Source organism: Erythrolamprus reginae, chromosome 2, assembly GCF_031021105.1.
Source record: "Erythrolamprus reginae isolate rEryReg1 chromosome 2, rEryReg1.hap1, whole genome shotgun sequence".
NCBI lineage: Eukaryota > Metazoa > Chordata > Lepidosauria > Squamata > Dipsadidae > Erythrolamprus > Erythrolamprus reginae.
In genome coordinates this window covers 70,417,098-70,443,521 of record NC_091951.1, presented here as the reverse complement: position 1 = coordinate 70,443,521, position 26,424 = coordinate 70,417,098, and the positions used below count along the sequence as shown (strand labels likewise).

The window sequence follows — 26,424 nt, the reverse complement described above, 5'->3', positions numbered from 1 at the left end:
ATGGCTAAAAAGATAATGTACTAAATGGTGTGATTTACTTCCTATGGATTGTATTGGTATAAGTAAATATTCACTCGGTGAACAAGATACTGTATGCGAGAATAAATACATGCTCTCAAGCACATAAGCAGAAAGGGCAAAATATACTAAAGTGCTTAATGTGAAGGGCTTTATTATGTCTCTAATGGCCTAATCAGTGTAGCAAAATGTGCACAGGATGAGAAAAGAAGGACTAGTGGGGACATGATATAATGGAACAGAACAGAACAGAACAAAATTCTTTATTGGCCAAATGTGATTGGAAACACAAGGAATTTGTCTTTGGTGCATATGCTCTCAGTGTACAGTACATTAAAGGAAATATGACATTTGTCAAGAATCATAAGGTACAACACTTAATGATTATCATAGAGGTCAAATAAGCAATGAGGAAACCATCAACATTAACAACAATCTTAAGGATACAAGCAACAAGTTAGCCATACAGTCATAGGTTGGAGTAAATGGGTGATAGGAATGATGAGAAAAAATTAGTAGTAATAGTAGTGCAGACTTAGTAAATAGTTTGACAGTGTTGAGGGAATTATTTCTTTAGCAGAGTGATGGCGTTCCGGGAAAAAACTGTTCTTGTGTCTAGTTGTCTTGATGTGCAGTGCTCTACAGCGATGTTTTTGAGGGTAGGAGTTGAAACAATTTATGTCCAAGTTGTGAGGGGTCAGTAAACGATAGTTATAGACTGGCCCTAATTAATCCTTGGATGGGATAGGATTTCTTGCTTGAAAAGAGGGTTGGACTAGAAGACCTCCAAGGTCCCTTCCAACTGTCCCATTATTCAGATAGCAATCTTCCAGTATTTGGGAGCTGCCACAAAGAAGAGAAGGTCAGCTTATTTTCTAAACCAGCGGAAGGCAGGACGAAGAAACAATGGATGGAAAATAATCAAGGAGAGAAGCAACCTGGAACTGAGGAAAAACTTCCTAACAGTGAAAACAATTAACCAGAATTGTCACACTGTATATCCCATTGTATAAATCGGGAAAGAAAAAGGCAAAGAAAAAAAACTACGATACCCAAGAGCCTCAGCGAGAGTCCCGGAAATGTTTCCCTGCCGCGCGCTTATCCAGAATGCTGAAAAAAGGTCCGCGCGGGTAATTTCGAGCCCGGCGGGGCGGGAGAAATAAGTTTGGGTAGTTGTAGCCGAACGTGATGTCTGTCCCGGTGACTGAATCGCAGTGGCCCAAGCACCTTCTCCCGCTGGAAGTAAGTAGAGGCGGAAGGGAGCCCAACTTAAGGCGCAGGCTACGTTCATGGCGTGAATTGGGGCCTTTTACCGGTACGGAGGGTGTCTCTGATCCTGGAAGGGATGCTGGTTTAATGAGGAAAGTGCTTGGGAATGTGTACCAACACGCCTTTCCCTTCTGCGGAGGGGCTAAGCTAGAACCTCGGCGTCGCTTCTGTTAAAATTTTCAAGAAAGAAGAAGGGGGGGGAAACCGAATGCAAATTAATATAAAGGAAAGAAAGAAAAAGAACGAAATCAAAAGGAAAAGCTAAAAGTGCGAGAAAGAAAAAAATAGAAAAGAAAAAAAGATATAGAGAAGTGGCTTCTGATTTTCTCTGCAGCGATTATAAATTCAGTTATAAATTTACCTCATTCCCTGCAGGCGTCCCCAATCTAGGCAACTTTAAGACTTGTGGACTTCAACTCCCAGAATACCCAGTATTCTGGGAGTTGAAGTCCATAAGTCTTAAAGTTGTCAAGTTTGGAGACCTCTGCCCTAAAGTTACAAGGTCACTCTTTTTTTAAAAATAATCGTGTCTAATCATCAAAAACCATACATCATAACTTCATTTTGTTTCTGCTTTATGCCAAAAGATCTTTCCAGTCAGCAATAAATGTAAATATTCTCTTTTCTCTCAGCAAAGAAGTCAATTAACTGCCTAGAGTCCCTAGGGAGATGGGCGGAATACAAATTGAATAAATAAATAAATAAAATTTTGCCATCTCAGCAAGTTCCAACATCTTCACTAACCATTCCCCCTGGGAAGTATTGCTGAGTTAGTGTCTTTTCTGAAAGTTTGGCAGGTTTATATTTTCAGTGAATAGTGAATGGAAAAGGCAAAATCTTTCAATTTGCTCCTGAGTTGTGGTTCTTCCTAAACAAATATTGCTTGAAAATATTCTGGAAGCGGTTGGTTTTTGCATTTTTCCAGACTAGACCACAGCTAGTATTATCCTCCTTCCCCCTATGATCTCTTATCCCAAGTACTGAACATTCACTTAAATGACAACAGTAATTTTTGGCACCTCAGCTTTTTAGTTCTGCTAGTACTCCTTAGTAAAATATTAACTGTAGTTACATAATGTGATTTATATAAGAGATAGGAAAGAGTTGTTGGGGTGGTGATACCATAAAATATAAAGGAAGTCTGTATCAAATCAAAATAGAAGCAACAAACTTTAAAGCATAAAAGGAGAATTTATCAGACATTAAAGCAAAAAGAATATCCCAAACAGATTTAATTGGTTGCGTCAAGGACATAAAAAAGTTGATTGCATCTGCAGTCTGAATTGATTGATTATTTTATTAATTAAACTTATTTCTGAGTCACAAGGTTACCCTGTTCAAGAAATCAGCCTGGCTGCTGAGTTTTCTTAGTCCCTTCTGGATCTCCATTTTCCCGCCTTTTCATTGAACTATCTTGGCGGGATCATTTGACAATTGTGGTCTCTATTAGTACATTTTGTGATTGATGCACATAATTCCAGTAGCTGTGGAGGAATGTTGAAGGGAATATTAATAGCCATGCAATCTAATAATGCTAAATATGGAATAAAATATTTAGCATCATCTGCTCAGCTTTGTGATGTCTTTGTAGCATTTACTGACAAGGCTCATAAAGCTTTTTGTCTGAAACTTTGGAGTGTGGCTTACAGTCATTGTAGATAGGCTTGTGATCTCTACATATAGAGTTGGGAACAGCTTTTAGAGCATTTGTGCAAGCTTTGCAAAAGGTATGGCATATCAATAGATCAAATAGAAGTATTCTCCCCCCCACCCCCTTCTGACTTATAGCATTTGAATGTGGTGTGATTGTGTAGTATTGATTGTTTTTAGTAATATTGTAATGTATTGTATTGTTTTTCTTAATATTAGATTTGTATTATATTGTATTGTATTGTTATTGCTGTTGTGAGCCGCCCCGAGTCCTCGGAGAGGGGCAGCATACAAATCTAATAAATTATTATTATTATTATTATTATTATTATTATTATCTTGTTCATACACTTGAACATTTTTAAAAATGCTTTGCAATCACATTTTTAGCGTACTAAGGGCACAGCTTGTTTATTTCTGTAATAGACAACTGATACTATAAAGCAGCTTCTCATATTTACATTTAAGAGCCTCAGTGATGCAGTGGTTAGAGTGCAGTATTGTAAGCTACTTCTGCTGATCACTGGCTGCCAGCAGCTTGGCAGATCAAATCTCAGTAGGCTCAAAGTTGACTCAGCCTTCCATCCTTCCAAGGTCAGTAAAATGAAAATTGTTGGGGGCAATATGCTTACTCTCTGTAAATCGCTTAGAGAGGGTTGTAAAGCAGTATATAAGTCTAAATGCTATTGCTATATTCTTCCAAATCCTAGTCCAAACACACTATAGACTTAAGCAATGCCATTTTTCCCACAGATAATTAATTACTCATGCTCCTTATTGGAGATGGTTGGTATCATGGCATGTAGTCGGTAGGAGAAATGTGGTAGATTTGTCTGGAATTCTGTAGTGCTAAGAAGTAAGCTACTTTCAATTTAGGAAATGACAATGCTATGCCTCTAAATAATAGCATTCTTGAAATATTAATTGATATTTGATCAAATAAGAGTCACAAGTCTGACACAGATGGCTATAGAAATAGAATAAATAAATAGTTGTTTAGCTGAATGGCCATTTAATTACAGTACATTTGTTTGACTGATTGATGGTATGCCAGTTCTAGATACTGTATAGCTATATTGACTATGCAGGTTCCTTCCAATACGCAATGATGTTACATGTGAATGAAAGACACTGATTACATTTCCATTTCTGTAATAGCCTTATGCACACATAAGAGTAGATAAAGGCTCTTGCATGGTTGGGAAAAAATCCAATCTCAATTAAAAAAAACCTTCCCACTATATCTTCTAAACTGTAGGTGTTAGAGATAAGCACATCTAAATTCATAATGACAGTGAGATGAAAATGTCTGTAAAGGGATAGAAACATAGAAGATTGACGGCAGAAAAAGACCTCATGGTTACAAGTGGTGTGCTTCAATCTATTCTTTTTAATATGTTTGTGAGTGACATAGGGGAAGGTTTGCCTATTTGCCGATGACTCTAAAGTGTGCAATAAGGTTGATATACGTGGAGGCATCTGTAATATGGCAAATGATTTCGCTTTACTAGATAAGTGGTCAAATCAACTGGAAACTGGAGTTTACTGTTTCCAAATGTAAAATAATGCACTTGGGGAAAAGGAATCCTCAATCTGAGTATTGTATTGGCAGTTCTGTGTTAGCAAAAACTTCAGAAGAGAAAGATTTAGGGGTAGTGATTGCTGACAGTCTCAAAATGGGTGAACAGTGCAGTCAGGCGGTAGGGAAAGCAAGTAGAATGCTTGGCTGCATAGCTAGAGGTATAGCAAGCAGGAAGAGGGAGATTGTGATCCCGCTGTATAGAGCGCTGGTGAGACCACATTTGGAATACTGTGTTCAGTTCTGGAGACCTCACCTACAAAAAGATATTGATAAAATTGAACAGGTTCAAAGACGGGCTACAAAAATGGTGGAAGGTCTTAAGCATAAAACGTATCAGGAAAGACTTAATGAACTCAATCTATATAGTCTGGAGGACAGAAGGAAAAGGGGGGACATGATCGAAACATTTAAATATGTTAAAGGTTTAAATAAGGTTCAGGAGAGAAGTGATTTTAATAAGAAAGTGAACACAAGAACAAGGGGGCACAATCTGAGGTTAGTTGGGGGAAAGATCAGAAGCAATGTGAGAAAATATTTTACTGAAAGAGTAGTAGATGCTTGGAACAAACGTCCAGCAGATGTGGTTGGTAAATCCACAGTAACTGAATTTAAACATGCCTAGGATAAACATATATCCATCCTATGATAAAGTACAGAAAATAGTATAAGGGCAGACTAGATGGACCATGAGGTCTTTTTCTGCCGTCAATCTTCTATGTTTCTATGGTCCATCTAGTCTGCCCTTATACTGTTTCCTGTATTTTATCTTAGGATGCTCTTTGTTACTAAGAGTATCATTTTGAAAGATATAAATAAAAGTTATATTTAGATACTCTTGAGAGCCTTTACGCTACAACAACTTCATACTTTAGACATCTGGGACATAGAAAATTGATGGTGTCTACATATAGCCATACCAAATTAGTGCAAAATCCATTAGATAAGCTATAAGATTTCATTATTTGATTTTTTTTTAAAAAAAATGGCGTGTTGCAAAATGCTGGAAGAGATTGGACTCAGGGTGTGAAGGCTGGGGGTCGGGGGAAGTTTGGTTTGATCACAATGAACTCAAAATCTGCATGACCAAAGTCCAAAATAGAATATGGCAGTGGTTCTCAATCTTTTCTTTATCACAGACCCTTTTTAAATATCTTTTGTGTGCCATGGACTTCCAAGACTAAAGATTTAAACCATAACATTTCTCCTGTGATGACTTTGTGCCCTCCTCCAAGGGGTCCGTGGACCACAGTCTGACTAGAGCAGAGGTCCCCAACCTTTTTAGCACCAGGGACCGGCTTTAAGTTAGACGAGTTTTCCACGGCCCGGTGGGGGGGGGGCTTTGGTCATATGGGGGTGGGGTTATGGAGGGGTGGAGCTTAGTGACGCAGCCCTCCACACTTCTCCACAGGGCGGGGAGAATCAGGAGGCTCCTTTGGCGGCTGGGGGCTGCCTGGCTTTGTGATTTTGGCTGGGGGGGGAGTTAGGAAGGTCCTACTTCTCCCCCCCAGCCAAAAATTCAAAGCCTATCTGCTGGATACGGGCGATGAGTGGGACAGAGCAGCGCGGAAGCCTCTTGCAGCAGCTGCCACAGCCACCGGCTTCGGCGCCGTTCGTCCCGCCCATCGCCCGTATCCAGCAGAAGCTGCTGCCCGAGTGCTCTTGGCTGGCGGGATTTAAAGTGCTGAGGTGGGGGGTGTCCCAGCGGGAGGCGAAGCACTGGGGTGGGGGGGCTGTCAGGACACCCCCACCCCAGCACTTTGAATCCCGCCGGCCAAGAGCACTCGGGCAGCAGCTTCTGCTGGATACGGGCGATGGGCGGGACGAACGGCGCCGAAGCCGGTGGCTGTGGCAGCTGCTGCAAGAGGCTTCCGCGCCGCTCTGTCCCACTCATCGCCCGTATCCAGCAGATAGGCTTTGAATTTTTGGCTGGGGGGGGGGGAGAAGTAGGACCTTCCTAACTCCCCCCCCAGCCAAAATCACAAAGCCAGGCAGCCCCCAGCCGCCAAAGGAGCCTCCTGATTCTCCCCGCCCTGTGGAGAAGTGTGGAGGGCTGCGTCACCGCCCGACGCCCCACCCCGTCCTGCATAATGTTCTCTGCCGGGAGGGCAGCGCCGCCGTGGACCGGCTGAAAACCCCCAACGGCCCGGTCCCGGTCCGCGGACCGGCGGTTGGGGACCTCTGGACTAGAGGAAGAAACTTAAGCCATTGAAATTAGGTTCTATCTGTTAGATCTGATAGAACCTCTAGGGCAGTGAAGCCAACCTTTTTTGGTTTCTGTGCCAAAAGGGATGGTGGTGCGGGGGAGTGGCGTGTGCGCGTGCCCATACCCATAATTCCATGTGCCCCCTCATGCATGTGCGTGCGATCCCCCCGCTCTTGGCACGTGATGGCACACCCATTTTTTTGCTCTCTCCAGGTTTCAGAGCCTTTCTAGGAGCCTGAGGAGGGTGAAAACAGTCTTCCCTACCCCCTCTGGAGGCTAAAAACACGCTCTTTCCCGACTCCCAGTGGTCCCAGAATCCCCAAAAATCAGTTGGCTGGCATGCGCATGTTTGTTGGACCTGAGTTTGCATGAAAAAGAGAAATGTCCATCACGGAAATAAAGTAACCATGTTGTTTTTTCATTCTTAGCTGTGCATTTAATTGTTTGGACACGTTCTTAAATTAACTTAAATAGTTCACATTGTATAATCTTAAGCAGCATAATGCTCAATCAATATTATTAAACTACACTTCCATACTCCCAGTGTTGACTGTAGTTATTGGGAAATGGGCAGAATTAGAGAGAACCGAGAGAAAAAGTCCTTCTTACAGAAAAGAATAGGAATTACATTCAGTTTGTTATTTTTTTCCAGAAAGTACTTTTGCAAAATGACTTTTCAGTTTACTCTGTATATAAATAATGTAATTTTTAAAATTTATTTCAGGAAGTTGATAACTTGTTGCGCTGTGGGATATGCTTTGATTACTTCAACACTGCGATGATAATTCCACAGTGTTCACATAATTGTAAGTACAGAAATGGTTTCCTTCCTCATGCCTTTTTAAAAAAATGCATTTGGTCTCATTATTTGCTAAGATGAAGACATATTGAATGCCTGGCTTTTAAATGTAGAATTATTTTAGTATTTATTTTAAGCTGTTTTTTAGCTTTCTTTATTATATTCTATATAATATATATAGAATACTAATATATAATAATATGTTCTATATAATTCTAAATATATTATGTTATATTGTATTGTATTGTATTATATTATATTATATTACAGTGATACCTCGTCTTACAGACGCCTCATCATACAAACTTTTCGAGATACAAACCCGGGGTTTAAGATTTTTTTGCCTCTTCTTACAAACTATTTTCACCTTACAAACCCACCGCCGCCGCTGGGATGCCCTGCCTCCGGACTTCCGTTGCCAGTGAAGCACCCGTTTTTGCGCTGCTGGGATTCCCCTGAGGCTCCCCTCCATGGGAGACCCCACCTCTGGACTTCCATGTTTTTGTGATGCTGCAGGGGAATCCCAGCAGGGGAATCCCAGCAGAGCAAAAACGGATGCTTTGCTGGCAACGGAAGTCCAGAGATGGGGTTTCCCAGCAAGGGGAGCCTCAGTGAAATCGCAGCATCGCAAACACACAAAGGTCCGGAGGTGGGGTTTTGAGGACTTTGGTGTTTTTGCAATGCTGCGATTTCACTGATGCTCCCCTCGCTGGGAAACCCCACCTCCGGACTTCCGTTGCCAGCGAAACACTCATATTTGCGATGCTGGGATTCCCCTGCTGGGATTCCCCTTGCAGCATCACAAAAACACAGAAGTCCGAAGGTGGGGTTTCCTATGGAGGGGAACCTCAAGGGAATCCCAGCAGCGCAAAAACGGGCGCTTCGGCTGGCAAAAGGGGTGAATTTTGGGCTTGCATGCATTAATCACTTTTCCATTGATTCCAATGGGAAACATTGTTTCGTCTTACAAACTTTTCACCTTAAGAACCTCGTCTTGGAACCAATTAAGTTTGTAAAACAAGGTATCACTGTATATTATATTATGTCATATCTCATATCAAATCATGTTTCTTTATTTACTATATACACTGCTCAAAAAAATAAAGGTAACACTTAAAAAACATAATATAACTCCAAGTAAATAAAACTTCTGTGAAATCAAACTGTCCACTTAGGAAGCAACACAGATTGACAATCAATTTCACATGCTGTTGTGCACATTCAACTTTGTACAGAACAAAGTATTCAATGAGAATATTTCATTCAGATCTAGGATGTGTTATTTGAGTGTTCCCTTTATTCTTTTGAGCAGTATATATTATACAAGGGGGCACAATCTGAGGTTAGTTGGAGGAAAGATCAGAAGCAATGTGAGAAAATATTATTTTACTGAAAGAGTAGTAGATGCTTGGAACAAATTTCCAACAGACGTGGTTGGTAAATCCACAGTAACTGAATTTAAACATGCCTGGGATAAACATATATCCATCCTAAGATAAAATACAGGAAATAGTACAAGGGCAGACTAGATCAGTGTTTCCCAACCTTTTTTGAGCCATGGCACATTATTCACATTTACAAAATCCTGGGGAGCATTGAGGGGGGGGGCTAAAAAAGTTTGGACAAAAAACCCCCTCTCTTCCTTTCACCGTATTTCTCTCTCCCTCCCTCTTTCTTTCCCTCTCTCTCCATCCCTTTCTTTCTTTCTTCCTTCCTCTCTTTTTTGCTCTTTCTCTCTCCCTCCTTCCCTCCCTTTCTCTCTTTCTTGCTTTCTGTCTCTCTCTTGCATTCTTTCTCTCTCTCTTTCTTTCTCTGTCTCTCTTGCTATCTCTCTTTTATTCTCTCCCTTTTTCTTTCCCTTGCTTTCTCTCTCGCTTTCCTTTTCTCTTTCTTTCTTTCTTTCTTTCTCCCTCTCTCTCTTTCTTTCTCTCTTTCTTTCTCTCTCTCCCTCTCTCTCTCTTTCTCTATTTCTTGCTTTCTTTCTCTTGCTTTCTCTCTCACACACACTTTCTCTCTCTCCCTTGCTTTCTCTCTCTCTCTTTCTCTCTCTATCTCTTGCTTTCCTTCTCTTGCTTTCTTTCTCTCTCTCTTGCTTTCTTTCTTTCTTTCTCTCTCTCTCCCTCTATTTCTTGCTTTCTCTCTCTCTCTTGCTTTCTCTCTCACACTCACTCTTTCTCTCTCTTTCTCTCCCACTTGCTTTCTCTCTCTCTTGCTTTCTCCCTCTTTTGCTTTCTTTCTCTCTCTCTTCCTCTTTCTTGCTTTCTTTCTCTTGGTTTCTCTCTTGTTTTCCTTCTCTCTTTTTCTTTCTCTTGCTTTCTCTCTCTTGCTTTCTCTCTCTCCTCCTTTTTCTCTCTCTCTCTTTCTCGTACACCACGCCGGCAACAGAGAGAGAAAGAGAGAGAGCGGAGAGAGAATGGAGGGCGGTTTGCCGGTCCCTGGCCCCCTGGATCAGCGGCCTCGCATGGCCCCAGCGCGGACTCCGCCGTCGCCTCCGCCCCGTCCAGCTTTGCAGCTAAGAGGGAGCAGCCACATCCACCCCCTTCGCCCTCCTGGGTGTCCATGGCGCTCAACGCCTGGCCACGCGCCGCCTCCGCCTCCCGGTAGCACGCCCGACTTCTACCTGCAGGAACAGGTGGTGGGGCGCCACGAGGGGTGGCGCTTGAAGGCCACCACGGCGCCGTTGTTGTCATCACGGCACAAAGCCACGCAGTCCCGGATCGCTCGCTTCGGCCAGCAAGCCGGCTGCCTGGGAAAGCAGCGCGCTTTTTAAACGCGTGCTTTTCAAACGCGGCGCTTTCCTGGGCAGCCGACTTTGCTGGCCGGAGAAGGGAGCGATTCAGGACTGTGTGGCTTTGCGCCACTTCAAAAATTTCTGCGGGGGGGGGGGGGGTTTCCTAATGGCTGTGCGGGCGCACGCCCATGCAGCTTAGAAGCAACAGTGGCCGGCGTCCTCCCACCGGGCCCCAAAAGCTCACTTGCCGTCACCGCCAGGGAAGCTCCAGCCAGGCCAGGCCCGCGGCACACCTGACCATGTCCCGCGGCACACTAGTGTGCTGCGGCACACTGGTTGGGAAACACTGGACTAGATGGACCAAGAGGTCTTTTTCTGCTGTCAATTTTCTATGTTTCTATTCTTAAATTTTGATAATCATCTTAAGTACTCATAAGAACAGAAAAGCATAGTGAATCTTGAATTAAACCCAGAAGCTTATAGGCAACTAGTGTTTGGTGCCCAGATCGTCTCAGTGTACTTTTTCCTTGGAACTGAATGTTTATGAGCAATCACATTTCATGGTATCAGCATTCTGACCAGGGGTAAAATGCTACCGGTTTGCTCGTGCCTGTCAGTCGTTGGAGAGCCAGTTGTGAAGGAAGCGCTAGGCTCTGCCCACCTGCCCAGACACCACCATTTGGGCTCTTTTACTCTCTGAGCATGTGCAAAGGGTTCTGTGCATGTGCAGAGGGTAAAAGAACCCAAACGGCGGCATCCAGGCGTCACACTCCCTTTGCAACTGGCTTTCCGACGACTGACAGGTACGAGCGAACCTGGAGCATTTCACCCCTGATTCTGACGTTGTGTGACTCCAACTTACCAGATGGGAGTCCACCCTCTCCCCCAGCATTTTCATGGGAAAGTTGAATAGCATGGAAACAGTACGAAAGTGGAGCCACAGTAATACATTCCACAGGTTCAATCCTTACAGCAGGGGTCGACAAAGTTGTTCAGAATCTAGGAGCCAGCCAAAAAATTTAGGAGCCAGAATTTTTTTTAAGCAAACTTGGTTTTTAATTTAACAAAAAAAACATTACAAACGTTATAAACAACATTTTACTTTTAAAGATAATAAATATTATATTTTGATATTTTAGATTTTAGGCAACATTCTAGTGTTTTTCACTTTGCGTTTTGTGGCCATGAACATGCCTTGTGATTTTAGAGCTGAAGTACCAGTGGTCCACAGCCTTGGCAGGATCAAACGCCTTCACAGATGGCCCATTCATGGTGATCATAAACAAGTCACTTAAACTTTCTTCTTGCATCCTTGATCTGAATTTATTTTTGACCATGTTCATCAAACTAAATCCTCTTTCACAACATGAGGTTGAGACAGGGAGCACCGCTACAATCGACAACAGGTTTCCCAGAACTGGAAATCTCTCGGTGTTGGAGAGTGCCAAATCCAGAAGCTCACACAGTTTCTTTCCTTTTCCAAGGACCTTAAACTCATACCACTCATTGAGGAGTGAGTGAATGCATTGGTCATCACTTTCAGGTGGAGATAGCTGTTTACGAAAATGATGAGCCAATGCAGTAATCTCAACCACACCGTAGTCCGGTGTGGTTGAGATTACTGGCCCGAAGGGAAGGAGCGGTTCGGGTTCCCCGCGCGGCGGAAGGAGAGGCGCCAGAAGACTGACGGGTTTCCCGGCAGGCCAGTCCGGCCGGCCACCCATGCGAGCGCTTTTCGGCGACTGTTCCGGCCCGGGAGGTCCCACAGGACGCACGCCTTCGCCGGGGTTCAGTTGCATCAGGGGGGGAGGCTTGGGCAGCGAGAAGGGCAACGGCTGAGGGGAGGCCGCGGCAGCTGCCGAGTCTCCACCTGACATCGCTTTCACCCCCTCCCCCCCGGCGCAGGCCTGGCTCCGCCGAGCCGGCTCTGCTGTACTCCCGTCGGGATCCGAGGGGAGACCGTTAGTCAGAAACCGAAACAGAGAAGAAGGAAAGGGAGACCGGGCCGGGGACGCGGGGGAGGGGGGGGAGGGGGGAGGAGGGGTTACTGGTCGGAAGTCACCGCGCACGCGGCCGGAGGAGGAATGAACAAAACCTCACGCCGGGAGGGGAGGGGCTTCCGCTTCTCTCCGAAGGCGGGTGAGCGGCCAAGATCGGAGCGTCTGTGTGCGGTGGGGGGGAGTGAAGGGGTTCGAGTAGGAGGCGGAATGGAGGCAAGGGGGGGAGGGAGAGACGCACGCAAGCGCAGGGGACGCTGGGAAAGCAGCTCGCTCCGAGGTTGATGGGCGGAGCTACGGAAGCCAAGATGTACCATTTCTGGGCGTAAACACAAGGCGGGAAAAATATACTGTATACCAGTGATTTTCAACCTTTTTTGAGCCGCGGCACATTTTTTACATTTACAAAATCCTGGGGCACACCACCAACCAAAATGACACAAATCTAATAAATAAATAAATAAATAATAAATAAATAAATACATACATACATACATACATACATACATACATACATACATAAATAACCCCCTCATATATACAATCCCATGTAACATCCCCTTATAAATACAGTCAATCATCAATCATCCCTCCTGAAATTTATACCACTGTCTCATTTCTGGGTACTTCTCCTGTCTTTCCCCCTTTTCTCTCTCATGTTTCTCATTTCTCTCTCTTCCTCCCTTTTTCCCTCATTCCTTCTCCCTCTCACTTCTCCTCTTTTTCCATCCCTGTCTCTCTCCCCCCCTTATGTGTGTGTATGTATACACACTCCAACCATTTCCAAAACCAGTTGAGGGCTGGGTTTTTTTTCTCTTTTATCCTTTTCAAAAACAGGTGTGGGCTGGGGGGGGGGTTTCTTATTATTTGGATGCTTTTTACCATATGCTTCAAGAATCACCTCTCTCTCTCTTTTGTTTCACTCTCCTCTCATTCTCTGCCTCAATCATTTTCTCATTTCTCCTTTTTTCTCCCCTTTTTGTTCTCATTTCTCTCACTCTCCTTTCCTCTCCCTATCTGTCTTGCTTTCTCTCTCTCTTGCTATCTTTTTCTCTCTCTTGTTCTCTTATTTTCTCTCTCTCTCTCTTGTTCTTTCTCTCTCTCATGCTTTCTCTCTCTTGTTCTTTCTCTCTCTGTTGCTCTCTCTCTCTTATTTTCTCTCTCTCTCTTTCCTTTCTCTCATTCCCTCTTTCTCTCTATCCTTTCTATCTCTCACTCTTTCCTTCTCTCCCTCCCTTTCTCTCTCTTTCCATTCCCTCTTTCTCTCTATCCTTTCTATCTCTCACTCTTTCCTTCTCCCCCTCTCTTTCTCTCTCTTTCCTTTCTCTCATTCCCTTTCTCTCTCTCCTTTCTATCTCTCACTTTTTCTTTCTCTCCCTCCCTTTCTCTCTCTTTCCTTTCTCTCATTCCATCTTTGTCTCCTGGGGCTGACTGCGCCTGCCCTGCACCCCCCACCGCGGAGGGAAAGCATTTGGCATCGGCACCGCCAACCCCCCCCCTCCACAAGCAGCAAAAGCCTCTGCGACTGAGCCGGAAGGCAAACGGCGCACCCCGCCGCTTAGGCTTTTGCTGCTCCTGGGGGGGGGGATTTTCTCCTCCCCGCCCCCCCCCCCGGCAGCCAAACGTCGCTGGTGCAGGAAAGCAGCGTGTTAAAAGGCGCGCTGCTTTCACGGAAAACAAACCCGGCTTTCCTGGCAACGGAGGATGACAAGCAGGACGAAGCGGGGTGGAGCAACGCGAGGCTCAAGCAGGCAGCTTCCGCGCGTTTCTTTCAGCGGAAGAGGAGGAGAGGGAGCGGATCGGGCGGGCGGGGGCAGCGCCTTCTACTGCCGGCGCCTCCCCGCCCCCCCCCCAGGCAGGCAGGGGAATGGGGACTGCGCGCCCATGGAAAAGGGCACGCAGGGGGGGGTATTTTGGGGTGCGCGAGTAGCGGCGGCGGCGGCGGGCAATAGCCGGGGGGCGGCTTCTGCAAGTGGGAGCTCCAGGGCTGAAGCCTCAGCCCTGGAGCTCCCACTTGCAGGAGCCACCTCGCGGCACCGGTTGAAAAACACTGCTGTATACATACAGTACAGCAGGCAACATTTTCTAGGCGCCAGACAACATTTTCTAGGCGCCACTGGCGACCAGGCGCCTGGGTTTGTCGATCCCAGCCTTACAGCCAATGGCAGTTCAGAAGTTTACGATATTTGAGGATAAATAAACAGAGTTGGTTCTCCAACTCAATTGTATGATTAATTCCTCAGAGAGTTCTTCTGATAAAGCATGTTGTGAATGTTAGAGCGTGAGCTGGGTCATATAAAAGAAAAGTCCCCCGATCAATATTTGTAGATATCAATGATGGGGTTTATGAGTGGCTAAGGAGCCTGGGGAAAAAAATCTTGTTTTACACCCTGTTTTATAGTTTTATAGCTTTATAAGCTCTACATTTTCTAAAGCCAAGTCAATGACCTGGCCGGCACTTTTCTTTTTGTCTTTCCATGTAGGAATCAATTCTATGTTGAATAGTCCTAAATATTTTGCTAACACACAAAATAAAGGATGTTGTATTGCAGTTTACACAATCAGTTAGGTTTCCTCTCTTTGGTATAGATTGACTCCTCTCTTTGGTATAGATGTGTGTATATTGACCTCTTCCAGTCTACTGGCCATTGAATTGTTCTCCACATTTGCTGCTACAGATTATTCTTCTCTTCTTTGCCATATTTCCATTGGTATTCTATCGATTGTCTGGGCTTCAATTTGGTAATGACTAGAGGATCTTTGTTTTCCTGAATATAGTGATACCTCATTTTACAAACGCCTCATCATACAAACTTTTCAAGATACAAACCCGAGGTTTAAGATTTCTTTGCCAATTCTTACAAACTATTTTCACCTTACAAACCCACCGCCGCCTCTGGGATGCCCCGCCTCCAGACTTCCGTTGCCAGCCAAGCGCCCGTTTTTGTGCTGCTGGGATTCGCCTGAGGCTCGCCTCTATGGGAAACCCCACCTCCGGACTTCCGTGTTTTTGTGATGCTGCAGGGGAATCCCAGCAGCGCAAAAACAGGTGCTTTGCTGGCAACGGAAGTCAGGAGGTGGGGTTTCCCATGGAGGGGAGCCCCAGCAGCGCAAAAATGGGCGCTTCGGCTGGCAAAAGGGGTGAATTTTGGGCTTGCACGCATTAATCGCTTTTCCATTGATTCCTATGGAAAACATTGTTTCGTCTTACAAACTTTTCACCTTAAGAACCTCGTCCCGGAACCAATTAAGTTTGTAAGACAAGGTATCACTGTATATCATATGTCCCTATAAAAAGGCCAATTAGCCTTTTCAGTGCAAGAGCTGAAATGAGCCCTATTTAAAATAAGGTCCTCTCAACTACTTTCTGGGGAAAGGGGGTGACATGCTTGTACCTGTTCTTTTGTGGTGGGCACTTTTTTGGACGGGAGAGCAAGAGCGAGAGTAAGTGAAAGATGGGTGCGCACACACTGCTCAGGACTAGCTTGGCTCTTCGGGATTCTGCCTACAGCAATTTGAAACACACTCCTACCTGCAATGAAGAGGAGGCAAGCATCGATCCCTGCCTCGCTGCCTCCTTGCAGGCAGAACTGTGTTTCAAAACACTGCCGAAGGTGTGCGCATACCCACCTCTCGTTTGCTATCTCTCTCTCTCTCCCAGTCAAAAGATTGTCTATTGCAGAAAGAGCGGCTTCTGGCCGGGAGAGTGACAGCAAGAGCAAGCAAGAGGCGGGAGCGCACACATCCCACGGAACTGGCTCGGCTCCTCTGGGCTGCTTCCGCTAATGCTCCTGCCTGCCAGGAGGTGGTGAGGCGGATCAAGTACACGAGGTGGTTGCAGTGGGCCAGCCACTGAGCTGGCACCAAGAACATGGAGGTGAGGCGGCCGCGATGGGATGTCCCACGCTCACTGCCTACTGCACCTCCAAAATAATAAGCTCCCCCCCTGATAATAAGACCAAGGCCATATTTTGGGGTTCAAAAAATATAAGGCCCTGTCTTATTTTCGGGGAAACACAGTAGTTGATCTAAATTCATCTTGTAGCGCTAGGGTCTTGTAAACAAGGGATATCTTTCATAGTTTCTTGGATCTTTGCATTTTTACTATATAAAAATTTAGCATATGCTTTCTTTGATCTTTGCATCGGTTGCTATCTGTCCTTTGGCTTAAACTAATAACTGTCCATCTCCTTTAGCACAGCAATTGAAGGCTAAAACCTCCCTCTGAGTTCAGAAATCTTTTGGAATAGTTTCTCTGTTGTTCTGATTTCCTCTTTGATGTCTTTATGGATGTTGTATAATACTGCCTCTTGTCTCTTCTAACAGCTGTCTGAAATTCCTTCCTGAGATGCTGTTTGCAGCTTCACATTTTCTTTTCCTGCATGGCAATATCAGCAACTAGATGTCCTGATGGCTTTAATCTAGCCATGTTATAAACACCATTAGTACAGAGGGATCCACAGCTCTTTCTGAGTAGCATGCTGAGAGCTGTCTGGTCTAAGCGACCCATCATCCAACATTATATTATCAGTCATTTTATTTTTCTATCCGTTGGTCTTCTTGGTGAGATTACTAGTGCCTTCTACTGGGTAGTATGAATGGGATACCTTTCCTATTTTCAGTAAGCGATTATTTGGCTCCATCATCTTCCTGTATTGCTTCTCCCCTATAGAGGTGCTTGCTTGCTTTAGCTACTCTGTTTCCCCCAAAATAAGACATCCCCTTGATGTTAAGATATTGGTTATGACCTATAAAGCCCTACATGGCATCAGGCCAGAATACCTGCTGCATGAATCCCAGCGTTTGGCGGGACCTAGGGGAAGGGCCTTCTCTGTGGGGGCCCCTCTGGAATCAGCTCCCCCCCAGAGATTCGCATTGACCCCACCCTCCTTGCCTTTTGCAAAAGTTTAAAGACTTATCTGTGCCTCCAGGCTTGGGGCCATTAGAGCCTAGCACCCCGGCCGACAACTGTGTATGTTTTGCTGTATGAATGGGAATGAATGATTTTTAATGTTATTAGTGGTTTTAAAGTTTTTAGCAATATTAATTGGTTTTTTGATATGTACGTTGTATATTGTGTGTTATGTTGTGAGCCGCCCTGAGTCCTCGGAGAGGGGCAGCCCAATCAGGTTTTGAGTGCATGGCAGTAAGCCCAAGTGCTTATTTCAGGGTACAAAAAGATGTAAGACAGCGTTTTATTTCCGGGGAAAGACGGTATGTATTGGGTATGAAAGTATGAATCAAGTAGTCCTTGACTTATACCCATAATGGAACCTATCCATTATGGTTGTAAATCCTGACAGTTGTAAAGTGAGTCATCATGAAATCAGGCCTATACAATTTATGCATGGTATGCTTGTGTGTATGTTCGGTTTTTAATAAGGGTCTTTAAATTATTTTAAATATTAGTTATATGTTGTTCATTATTGTTGTTAGCCGCCCCGAGTCTACGTAGAGGGGCGGCATACAAATCTAATGAATGAATGAATGAATGAATGAATGAATGAATGAATGAATGAATGAATGAATAAATAATCGGACCCAGTTTTACAATCTTTTGTGGCAATTGAGTGAAAAAAATAACACTGTAGAAGAATAGCTTTAAAATGTGTAGTAAACATTAGAGATCACCCATTTCCCTACCAAACACTTATTTGATGATTTAAAGTAGAACAGTTGGTTCCAAAAATAATTGATCCATTTAAAATCCAGGTCCTTCTGGAACATTCCTCTGAGCCTTTGATGAAAATATTGTTAGGAAACTCACCTGTTGAAGACCTACAGCAGGGGTGTCAAACTTGCAACCAGTGGGCCAGATGCGTCATGCGGTGGCCACGCCCACCCTAGTTTAGGAAAGGGGGGGAAAGTTGCAATACATCACGTGACCGTGTTGTTGCGAGTTTAACACTCCTCATGTAGAGAGTGTGATTGGTGGTTCTTTGCTCAGGGAAAGACTTCTGAACACAGCTTCTATAGAATAGTGAGGAATATAATTCAAATTCTTTGTACTATGCGTTTTGCATTTACAACAATTATATCTACTTAGAGAAAAACAATGAAATTAATGGATTTTCAAAGGCAACAGGCATGCTACCTGATTTAAAGGCTGTTAATGTGCTGAATTGTGACCTAAATGCTAATTACTTTTGTAAAATAGTTTTATAAAATTATTTACCTGCCAAAATAATGTTTCTTTTGACAAATTAAATATATTCCATGCTGCTTGGTTGATAATGATATATAATGATTATTTGTATCATTAATACCATTTTTAACCCATGATGTTGATATGTGATTTTAAAAAAATGGCTAATTTTAGAGTCATGAACTTTGTTCATAGTGTTCTGTTTTGTTTTTGTTTCATACAGAAAACTGCTTTGGTTTGATGTACTTTAATTAGGGATACAGTGGTACCTTTACTTAAGAACACCTCTACTTAAGAACTTTTCTAGACAAGAACCATGTGTTCAAGATTTTCTTGCTTCTACTTAAGAACCATTTTCTACTTAAGAACCCAAGCCGGGAAAAATTTACCAGGAAATTTGAGAGAGGCACGAAGGCCCGGCCAGTTTCCTGCCATTCCCCCTTTAATCCTGGCCATCTTGGGTTTTTCTGGGCTGCCAGAGGAGCCTTTCGGTGTCGCTTAAGGAGGCTTTGGCAGTCCAGAGTGAACGAAGCATTTTCCTTTCTCTGGGTGCTTGGAGAGGGAATAAATCTCTGCCAGCGCCCAGAGAAAAGAAATACAGTGATCCCCCGATTATTGCAAGGGTTCCGTTTCAGGACCCCTCGCAATGACCGGTTTTTCGCGAAGTAGCGCTGCGGAAGTAAAAACACCATCTGCGCATGCACAGATGGTGTTTTTACTATCGCCGCAGCAGCGAGGAGCCGAAGATTGGGGTTTCCCCGCCGCCCGCCGTTCGCTCGCGCTGCTTCCCAGCTGGGAAGCGGCGCTGGGGGTCTTACCAGCCGCCCACTCCTCGCTGCTGCCGCACCCACCGCTTGTCCGCCGCCTGCCTGCCCTTCGCCCGCCCTTCGCCCGCCCACGCCATTCGCTCGCGCCGCTTCCCAGCTGGGAAGCGGCGCTGGGGGTCTTACCGGCCGCCCACTCCTCGCTGCTGCCGCGCCCGCCGCTTGTCCGCCGCCTGCCTGCCCGCGCGCCGGCCCTTCGCCCGCCCACGCCGTTCGCTCGCGCCGCTTCCCAGCTGAGTCCTGAAGCGAACGGCGTGGGCGGGTGAAGGGCGGGCGAGCGGCGCGCGGGCAGGCAGGCGGCGGACAAGCCGTTCGCTCGCGGAGCGAACGGCGTGGGCGGGCGAAGGGCGGGCGAGCGGCAGCGAGGAGTTTGCGTGGGCGGTGGGGAAACTCCTCGCTGATGCCCGCCGCTCGCCCTCCCGCCAGCAAGTGGAATGTACAAGTGAAGCTAAATAATTTTGAAGTGTGAATTTCAGATTAAAGTGAAGCAAGAGGGGAAGACCCAGGGAAGCCGCCCAGCAGCTGATCTGCCCGGCGCCATCTACGCATGCGTGCCCATAGAAAAAAGGGCGCGCATGCGCAGATGGTGTTTTTACTTCCGGGTTGCAAAATCGCCATATAGCCATTTCGCAATGATCGGGATCACAATACCCGGGGGATCACTGTACTCCCTTCGTTCTTGGCAGCCCAGAGCAGAGCATTTTCCTTTCTCTGGGCGCTGCCTCAGAGTCCCTCTTTTTTTTTAAGCCTTAAAGTTTTGGATTTTTTTAATTCCCCTCACCTCACCTTCTTCCTTCAGCAGTGCCTGTCTTCCTCCTCTTCTTCCTCCTTCCCCCACCCAAATTCCGAGCTTTTATTTCTTTCCTAATGGGTTTGCACACATTATTTACCTTTACATTGATTCCTATGGGAAAAATTGCTTCTACTTAAGAACGCTTCTACTTAAGAACCTGGTCACGGAACGAATTAAGTTCTTAAGTAGAAGGACCACTGTATTCAGTTTTGAAAAGATTAGGATTTTCCCCTCATTCTAGGAATATTGGTCTGAAAACTCAAAAATTATATGATTACCCTCTTGCATAAAGACTAGTCCTTCAGATCTGGACTGCAAAAATCAAAACTTCTAGATGGCAGCAGAAAGTTAGAATTTTCTATAAAAGGTGATAATAGGTGAGTTGAGTAGTAATAATAGCAGCATCAGCAGTAACAATAATAATGGTAGTTTGTAATGAAAGAAAATTGGAGCCACAGAAGAAATAAGTGATATTGGAATCATATGGTTGCTGTTGGAACTAGATAGTGACTGTTGAATGTAAGGATAATAGGCAAAAAATTGTTGGAGTTGGAAAAATCAAAAGCAAAGGTGGTTGCAGAGGATAGTAGATGGAGTCTGATTTTTGAGAAGCTGGGGTGACTTAAGTTGCCAAGAAGAGTGAATTTGTTGCTGACCTGATTTGAGTAGTCACCAAGAGGATTGAATTTGAGACTTGAGGAGAATTAAGTTTCATATTAAGAGGAAAAGGTGAAGCGTGGGCTGGATGCCATCTCTAGAGGCCATAGACAGGCAAAAGAACAATTGAGAAATGAAAGGAACTGGAGTACTATGAAGCAGATAGAAAGATACTGGAATACAAATTGGCCGGGAATGAAGGAATAATGGTGTGGATGAGAATGTGGAGCTGGAGGACAGGAGAAAGGGGGAAAAAACTCCAGAATATTAAATATATATATATCGAGAACAGTCATGAGTAGTAGGAGATATGGTATTTGAGATGGTTAAGTTATGATTTACAGTGCTATGTTTTGACTATAAAATGTTTTGTATGTTTGAAGGATCTAGTTCTCACAATAATTATACTTGCAAAGTGTAGTGGAAGAACTTAGGTACGGCAGACTAGCGAATGAAATTAATATCTTATTTATTTCAGATATTTCTTTGCTGCTTCAATCACTACGAGAAGTGATATAAATTCAGCAATAGCGTAATAATTATAAAAACAATCTTAATCATAAATCATTAATAGCATAATTAGACTTATATACTGCTCCATAATGTTTTACAGCACTCTCTCAGTGGTTTACAAATGTCAGCATATTGCCCCCAATCATCCAGATTCTTATTTTACTTACCTCAGAAAAATGGAAGGCTAAATCAACCTTGAACTAGTCAGGTTCAAATTTCAGGCTATCAACAAAGTTTGCCTACAATATTTTTATTTTTATTTTATTTATTGGATTTGTATGCCGCCCCTCTCCATAGACTATTGCATTTTAACTAGTGGGCTATCAGTGCTTCTGGTATTTATTTTATATTAATGTATAAAATATTTATTCACTCATTAGAATACAGAGAAAAGATTTTTTAAAATTGTGCATAATATGTTTTTTCCCTACAGATTGTTCTCTCTGTATTCGCAAGTCGCTGTCCTATAAACCTCAGTGCCCTATATGCTGTATGGTAGGTGTGCCTTTATCATGTGTTTTTAATACTGCTGTCAGCATTCCACACTGGGCCTAGACCCAATGTCAGAAATACTCTATTTGAACCCGAGTACATGTGACAGTGGTGGTTGTTCAGTCAACAATACAGACCAAAATATAGTAAAGGTATTATTTACAAGTTATACAATATCTCCATAATATTACACAATAATTACAATACAGTCCATAATACATATCTTATTTGCACACATCGGGTACATATAGTATTACATATATTATCTTCTTCGCACACAGCAGGTACATATAGTATTACATATATTCTCTTATTCGCACACAGCAGATAAAGTATACCATTTAGTATTAGCACACAGCTTATTGTCTTATTAATACAGCAAACACCTTTACATCAGTATAGTATATTCTACACAGTATATTGCACACAGCTCAAATATCAATACTAACCAGCATATATACACCAGTAACCAACATTACAAGATGAGGCAGCAGAACAGACGCAATGCAACAAAGCTCAAACAGAATGCAACTACAGAATGTAACAGAGAGCAGCACATCTGTCTCCCTTATATAGCTAAATTGCAGCCTAGCTCATAATTGCTACCTAGCTCTTAAAGTAATACCACTATTTTCTCCTAACATACAATGCTGGTTTATCTTCTTATATTGGAAACCCAACCAATACAGTACATGGTACTGACAACTGCCATCTGTGCTGGATTAGGTTTTTAAGCATACAATGCAAAAGTATGTATAGGTAACTTTACAGAAGATATGCAGGAGAAAATAAGGCAAGGTAAGAGACTATTGTCAGGCCCAAGCCAAAATGCTTGGAAGTCTTGGCCTGCCACATTATGCTTTATGCTTTTGAAATGTTTCTTGCTGTCAGAAGTTGGGAGGGGTGGTTGCATGAGGAGTTAGAGGTAGACAAAATAAATTCCTTTTAAAGTTTCAAGGTCATCTTTTGTTAGCACCGGGCCAGAAGAAGATGGGTATGTACGGACCTGGTGGCAGAAGATTAGTGGTCCATGTGACAAATTTGTGGGTGTGGGACAGGAGAATGAACTGAAAACTGGAAGTAGAAATCCTGGGGAAATCAGATTCGGTTTCTCCAGAGATGTGCCAAGATGGGTCTAAGAATAAATTGGAACTTTGAGGAAGTCTTTGCCTTGGACTCTGATTTAAACTTAAATGTTAATTGGAATGCTGTCACCATTTAGTCCTGGGAAAGGAAAAAGTGTAAAAAAGGACCTCAAAATAGTTCTACTTGAACCTGCTTTGTAAAAGAAGGAACAAAGGAAAACCCCAGGTATTTCAAGATTCTGTTATTATGCATTACCATAGTATCAATACAGGAGAATATTTGTAGTTCAGGGTTGAAATGAAGAGATCTTGGTGCTCTCTGAACCTAGTTATTTTCCTGCAGATGTTTCATTATCCAAACTAGGTAATATCATCAATGGTATTTTGAATAACACCTAGTCTACTTACCGTATATACTCGAGTATAAGCCGACCCGAGTATAAGCCGAGGCACCAATTTTTGCCACAAAAACTGGGAAAACGTATTGACCCGAGTATAAGCCGAGGTTAGAAAATGCAGTGGCTACTGGTAACTTATAAAAATGGAAAACAATAAAATTACATTAATTGAGACATGTTTTAGAATATTTATTTTAAAGAAAACCAGTAAACTAGCTCTGTAAATTTAAAAGAGGGTAAACAAATTAACAATATTAACAATAAATTAAAAAGTAAAAAAAGTAGCTCGATCAGGAACAAAGCTAAAACCTAAGAGTTAAAATCCTTCAAAACTGGATTCCTTCTCATCATTAATTGGATTTACATTATTGTTCTGTTTTTATATATGCTGTGAGCCACCCTGAGTCCTTGGAGAGGGATTGCATACAAATCCAATTAAATAAATAAACCAACAAACAAACAAACAAATAAGTGTATCCAAAGAAGAGCTTCAGCATTAGCTGCTGTGAGGTTATCAGCATAGAAAACCAAATAGATAGATAGATAGATAGATAGATAGATAGATAGAAAGATAGACAGACAGACAGACAGACAGAAAAATAGATAGATAGATAGATAGAAATAGATAGATAGATAGATAGATATAGATAGAAAGATAGATAGACAGACAGACAGAAAAATAGATAGATAGATAGATAGATAGATAGAAATAGATAGATAGATAGATAGATAGATAGAAATAGATAGATAGATAGATAGATATAGATAGAAAGATAGATAGACAGACAGACAGAAAAATAGATAGATAGATAGATAGATAGATAGATAGAAATAGATAGATAGATAGATAGATAGATATAGATAGAAAGATAGACAGACAGACAGACAGACAGATAGAAAAATAGATAAATAGATAGATAGATAGATAGATATAGATAGAAAGATAGATAGACAGACAGACAGATAGAAAAATAGATAGATAGATAGATATAGATACAGATAGATAGATAGATAGATAGATAGAAAGAAAAATAGTTAGATAGAAAAATAGATAGATAGAAATAGATACAGATAGATAGATAGATGATAGATAGATAGATAGATAGACAGATAGATATAAAGATAGACAGACAGATAGAAAAATAGATAGATAGATAGATAGATAGAAAGAAATAGATACAGATAGATAGATAGATAGAAAAATAGATAGATAGAAAAATAGATAGATAGAAAGATAGACAGATAGAAAAAGAATTCCTGTCTAGCTCTGCCTCATAACACATTATTAGATCCTATCCAAGCAAGGACAGCAACTACCACAAAATACCATTTTTTAAACAGTTTAAATCCTTTCAAAGGAGGGGGAGGAGAATCTGACAGCAGGGGGCCTTTTTAATCCGACTCACCATTGCAAATGGCTGCCTTCTTTGCCTTGAGCTAGGGAGAGGAACTACGGTGTGCCAGAGGGGACAAAAGCTGGTGCCTCCTCACTCTGGCTCAAGCAATGGCGCCCTCGTGTGGTGACTTTGTCAATGACCCGAATATAAGCCGAGGCTGTGTTTTTCAGCCCATTTTTGGGGCTAAAAAACTCGGCTTATACTCGAGTATATACGGTAATATTTTTGCAGCTATAGTTTGTATAAATTGAATGCTTTTTAAGTGAAGCGTAACCTATTGTTTGGACAATAAAACTCAAAAGGACCATTTACCAGTTGGTTAAGTGACATACTTAAAAGCAATTTAGAACATAAGAACATAAGAAGAGCCATGCTGAATCAGGCCAAAGCCAATTGAGTCCAGCATTCTGTGTCACACAGTGGCCCACCATTTGTCCATGGGGACAATTTCTCTGTGCGGATCTGCTAACCCTCACCAGGATTATTATGGTAAACAAATTATGTTTTGAAACTTGTTTACTGCTTTGCCTGAGTTTGGGGGAAAAAAGAGAATTGGACTGCTCACTACATACTGATGAAAATCAGACTGACCTGATTTAGTAGTTTTATGTAAATGTTAAAATGACATGGAAAATAGAACTGCTTAGGTATGAATAAGAATAAGTAAATATTTTAGCACTACCAATTGGCATTGACAAAATCACCATCAGTCAATTGCAAAAAGGCAGCTTTACTCGGAAAAAGCTTACATGTTATTAAGCCATAGAATCTGCCTGTTCCAGGTCCCTGGGAATGTCTTGATAGGTGAATAAAATTGCTCAATTGAGTCTGAAAATCTGGCTGACTGTGTGACCAACCATAATAATAAAGGCAAGCTGTTAATTGTTCAGCAGAACTTGCTGTCAACTTATTTGTATTAACTGAGTGATATACAGAGACTTGGATTCTCCGCTCTGAATGCAATATTTGAAATTTGATTTGAGGCCTATTCTATTTTACAGATATTAGAAAATGGCTTTAGAGGAATTACTGGGCCTTTCCTTCCAAATCTTCTATGGGAATATGCAGTTTGGGAGTCATTTTCCAAATTCCAATTCCTGTCTAAATTTCAAAATACAGTGGTACCTCTACTTAAGAATGCCTCTACTTAAGAACTTTTCTAGATAAGAACCAGGTGTTCAAGATTTTTTTGCCTTTTCTTAACTATTTTCTACTTAAGAACCCGAGCCCAGAAAAATTTCCCAGGAAATTTGAGAGTGGCACGAAGGCCCGGCCAGTTTCCTGCCATTCCCCCTTTAATCCCAGCCATCTCGGGCTTTTCTGGGCTGCCAGAGGAGCCTTTTGGTGGCGCTTAAAAAGGTTTGGCAGTCCAGAGCTAACGAAGCATTTCCCTTTCTCTAGGCGTTTGGAGAGGGAATAAACCTCTGCCAGCGCCCAGAGAAAAGAAAGACTCCCTTCGCTCTGGGGAGCTCAAAGTGAACGGAGCGTTTTCCTTTCTCTGGGCGCTTGGAGACAGAATAAACCACTTCGCTGTGGTGACTCACTCGCACTGCCTCCCATACACCCAGAGTGAGGTTGCCCGCAAAAGGAGGCGCTTTGCCCCGGCCGGGTCAACTCAGCTTCAGTCAAACCGAGGAGTCACCACAGTGAAGGAAAGGTGCCGGCTACAAAGCGAGCGAGAGGAGAGAGGAGCCCTTCAGCATGGGAAGGAAGAGGAAGCAGGTAGCAGCAGCAACCACTTTTCGGTCAAAGGAGCGGGAGGTTCCCTCCTCTCACCCGCCTGGGTTTCTCTCTCTGGCACTGTGTATGGGAGGCAGCCTTGTGCTGGGTGTATGGGAGGCATGTGCTCCTCCTCGCCACCTCAGAGTCCC

General features: G+C 43.2%; 1 protein-coding gene across 4 annotated transcripts in view; it reads left to right on the top strand.

Annotated features, from left to right (window-relative positions):
• The first annotated feature begins 1,107 nt into the window (after positions 1-1,107).
• RAD18 (RAD18 E3 ubiquitin protein ligase) overlaps positions 1,108-26,424 on the top strand; it is a 138,452-nt gene continuing 113,135 nt past the window's right edge. For all 4 annotated transcript variants that reach the window (XM_070738284.1, XM_070738286.1, XM_070738283.1 and 1 more), the window contains exons 1-3: positions 1,108-1,260; positions 7,447-7,528; positions 21,615-21,676. In XM_070738284.1, coding sequence (XP_070594385.1) covers positions 1,207-1,260; positions 7,447-7,528; positions 21,615-21,676 — 198 coding nt within the window. In that variant the 5' untranslated portion in view covers positions 1,108-1,206. The remainder of the gene's footprint in view (positions 1,261-7,446; positions 7,529-21,614; positions 21,677-26,424) is intronic.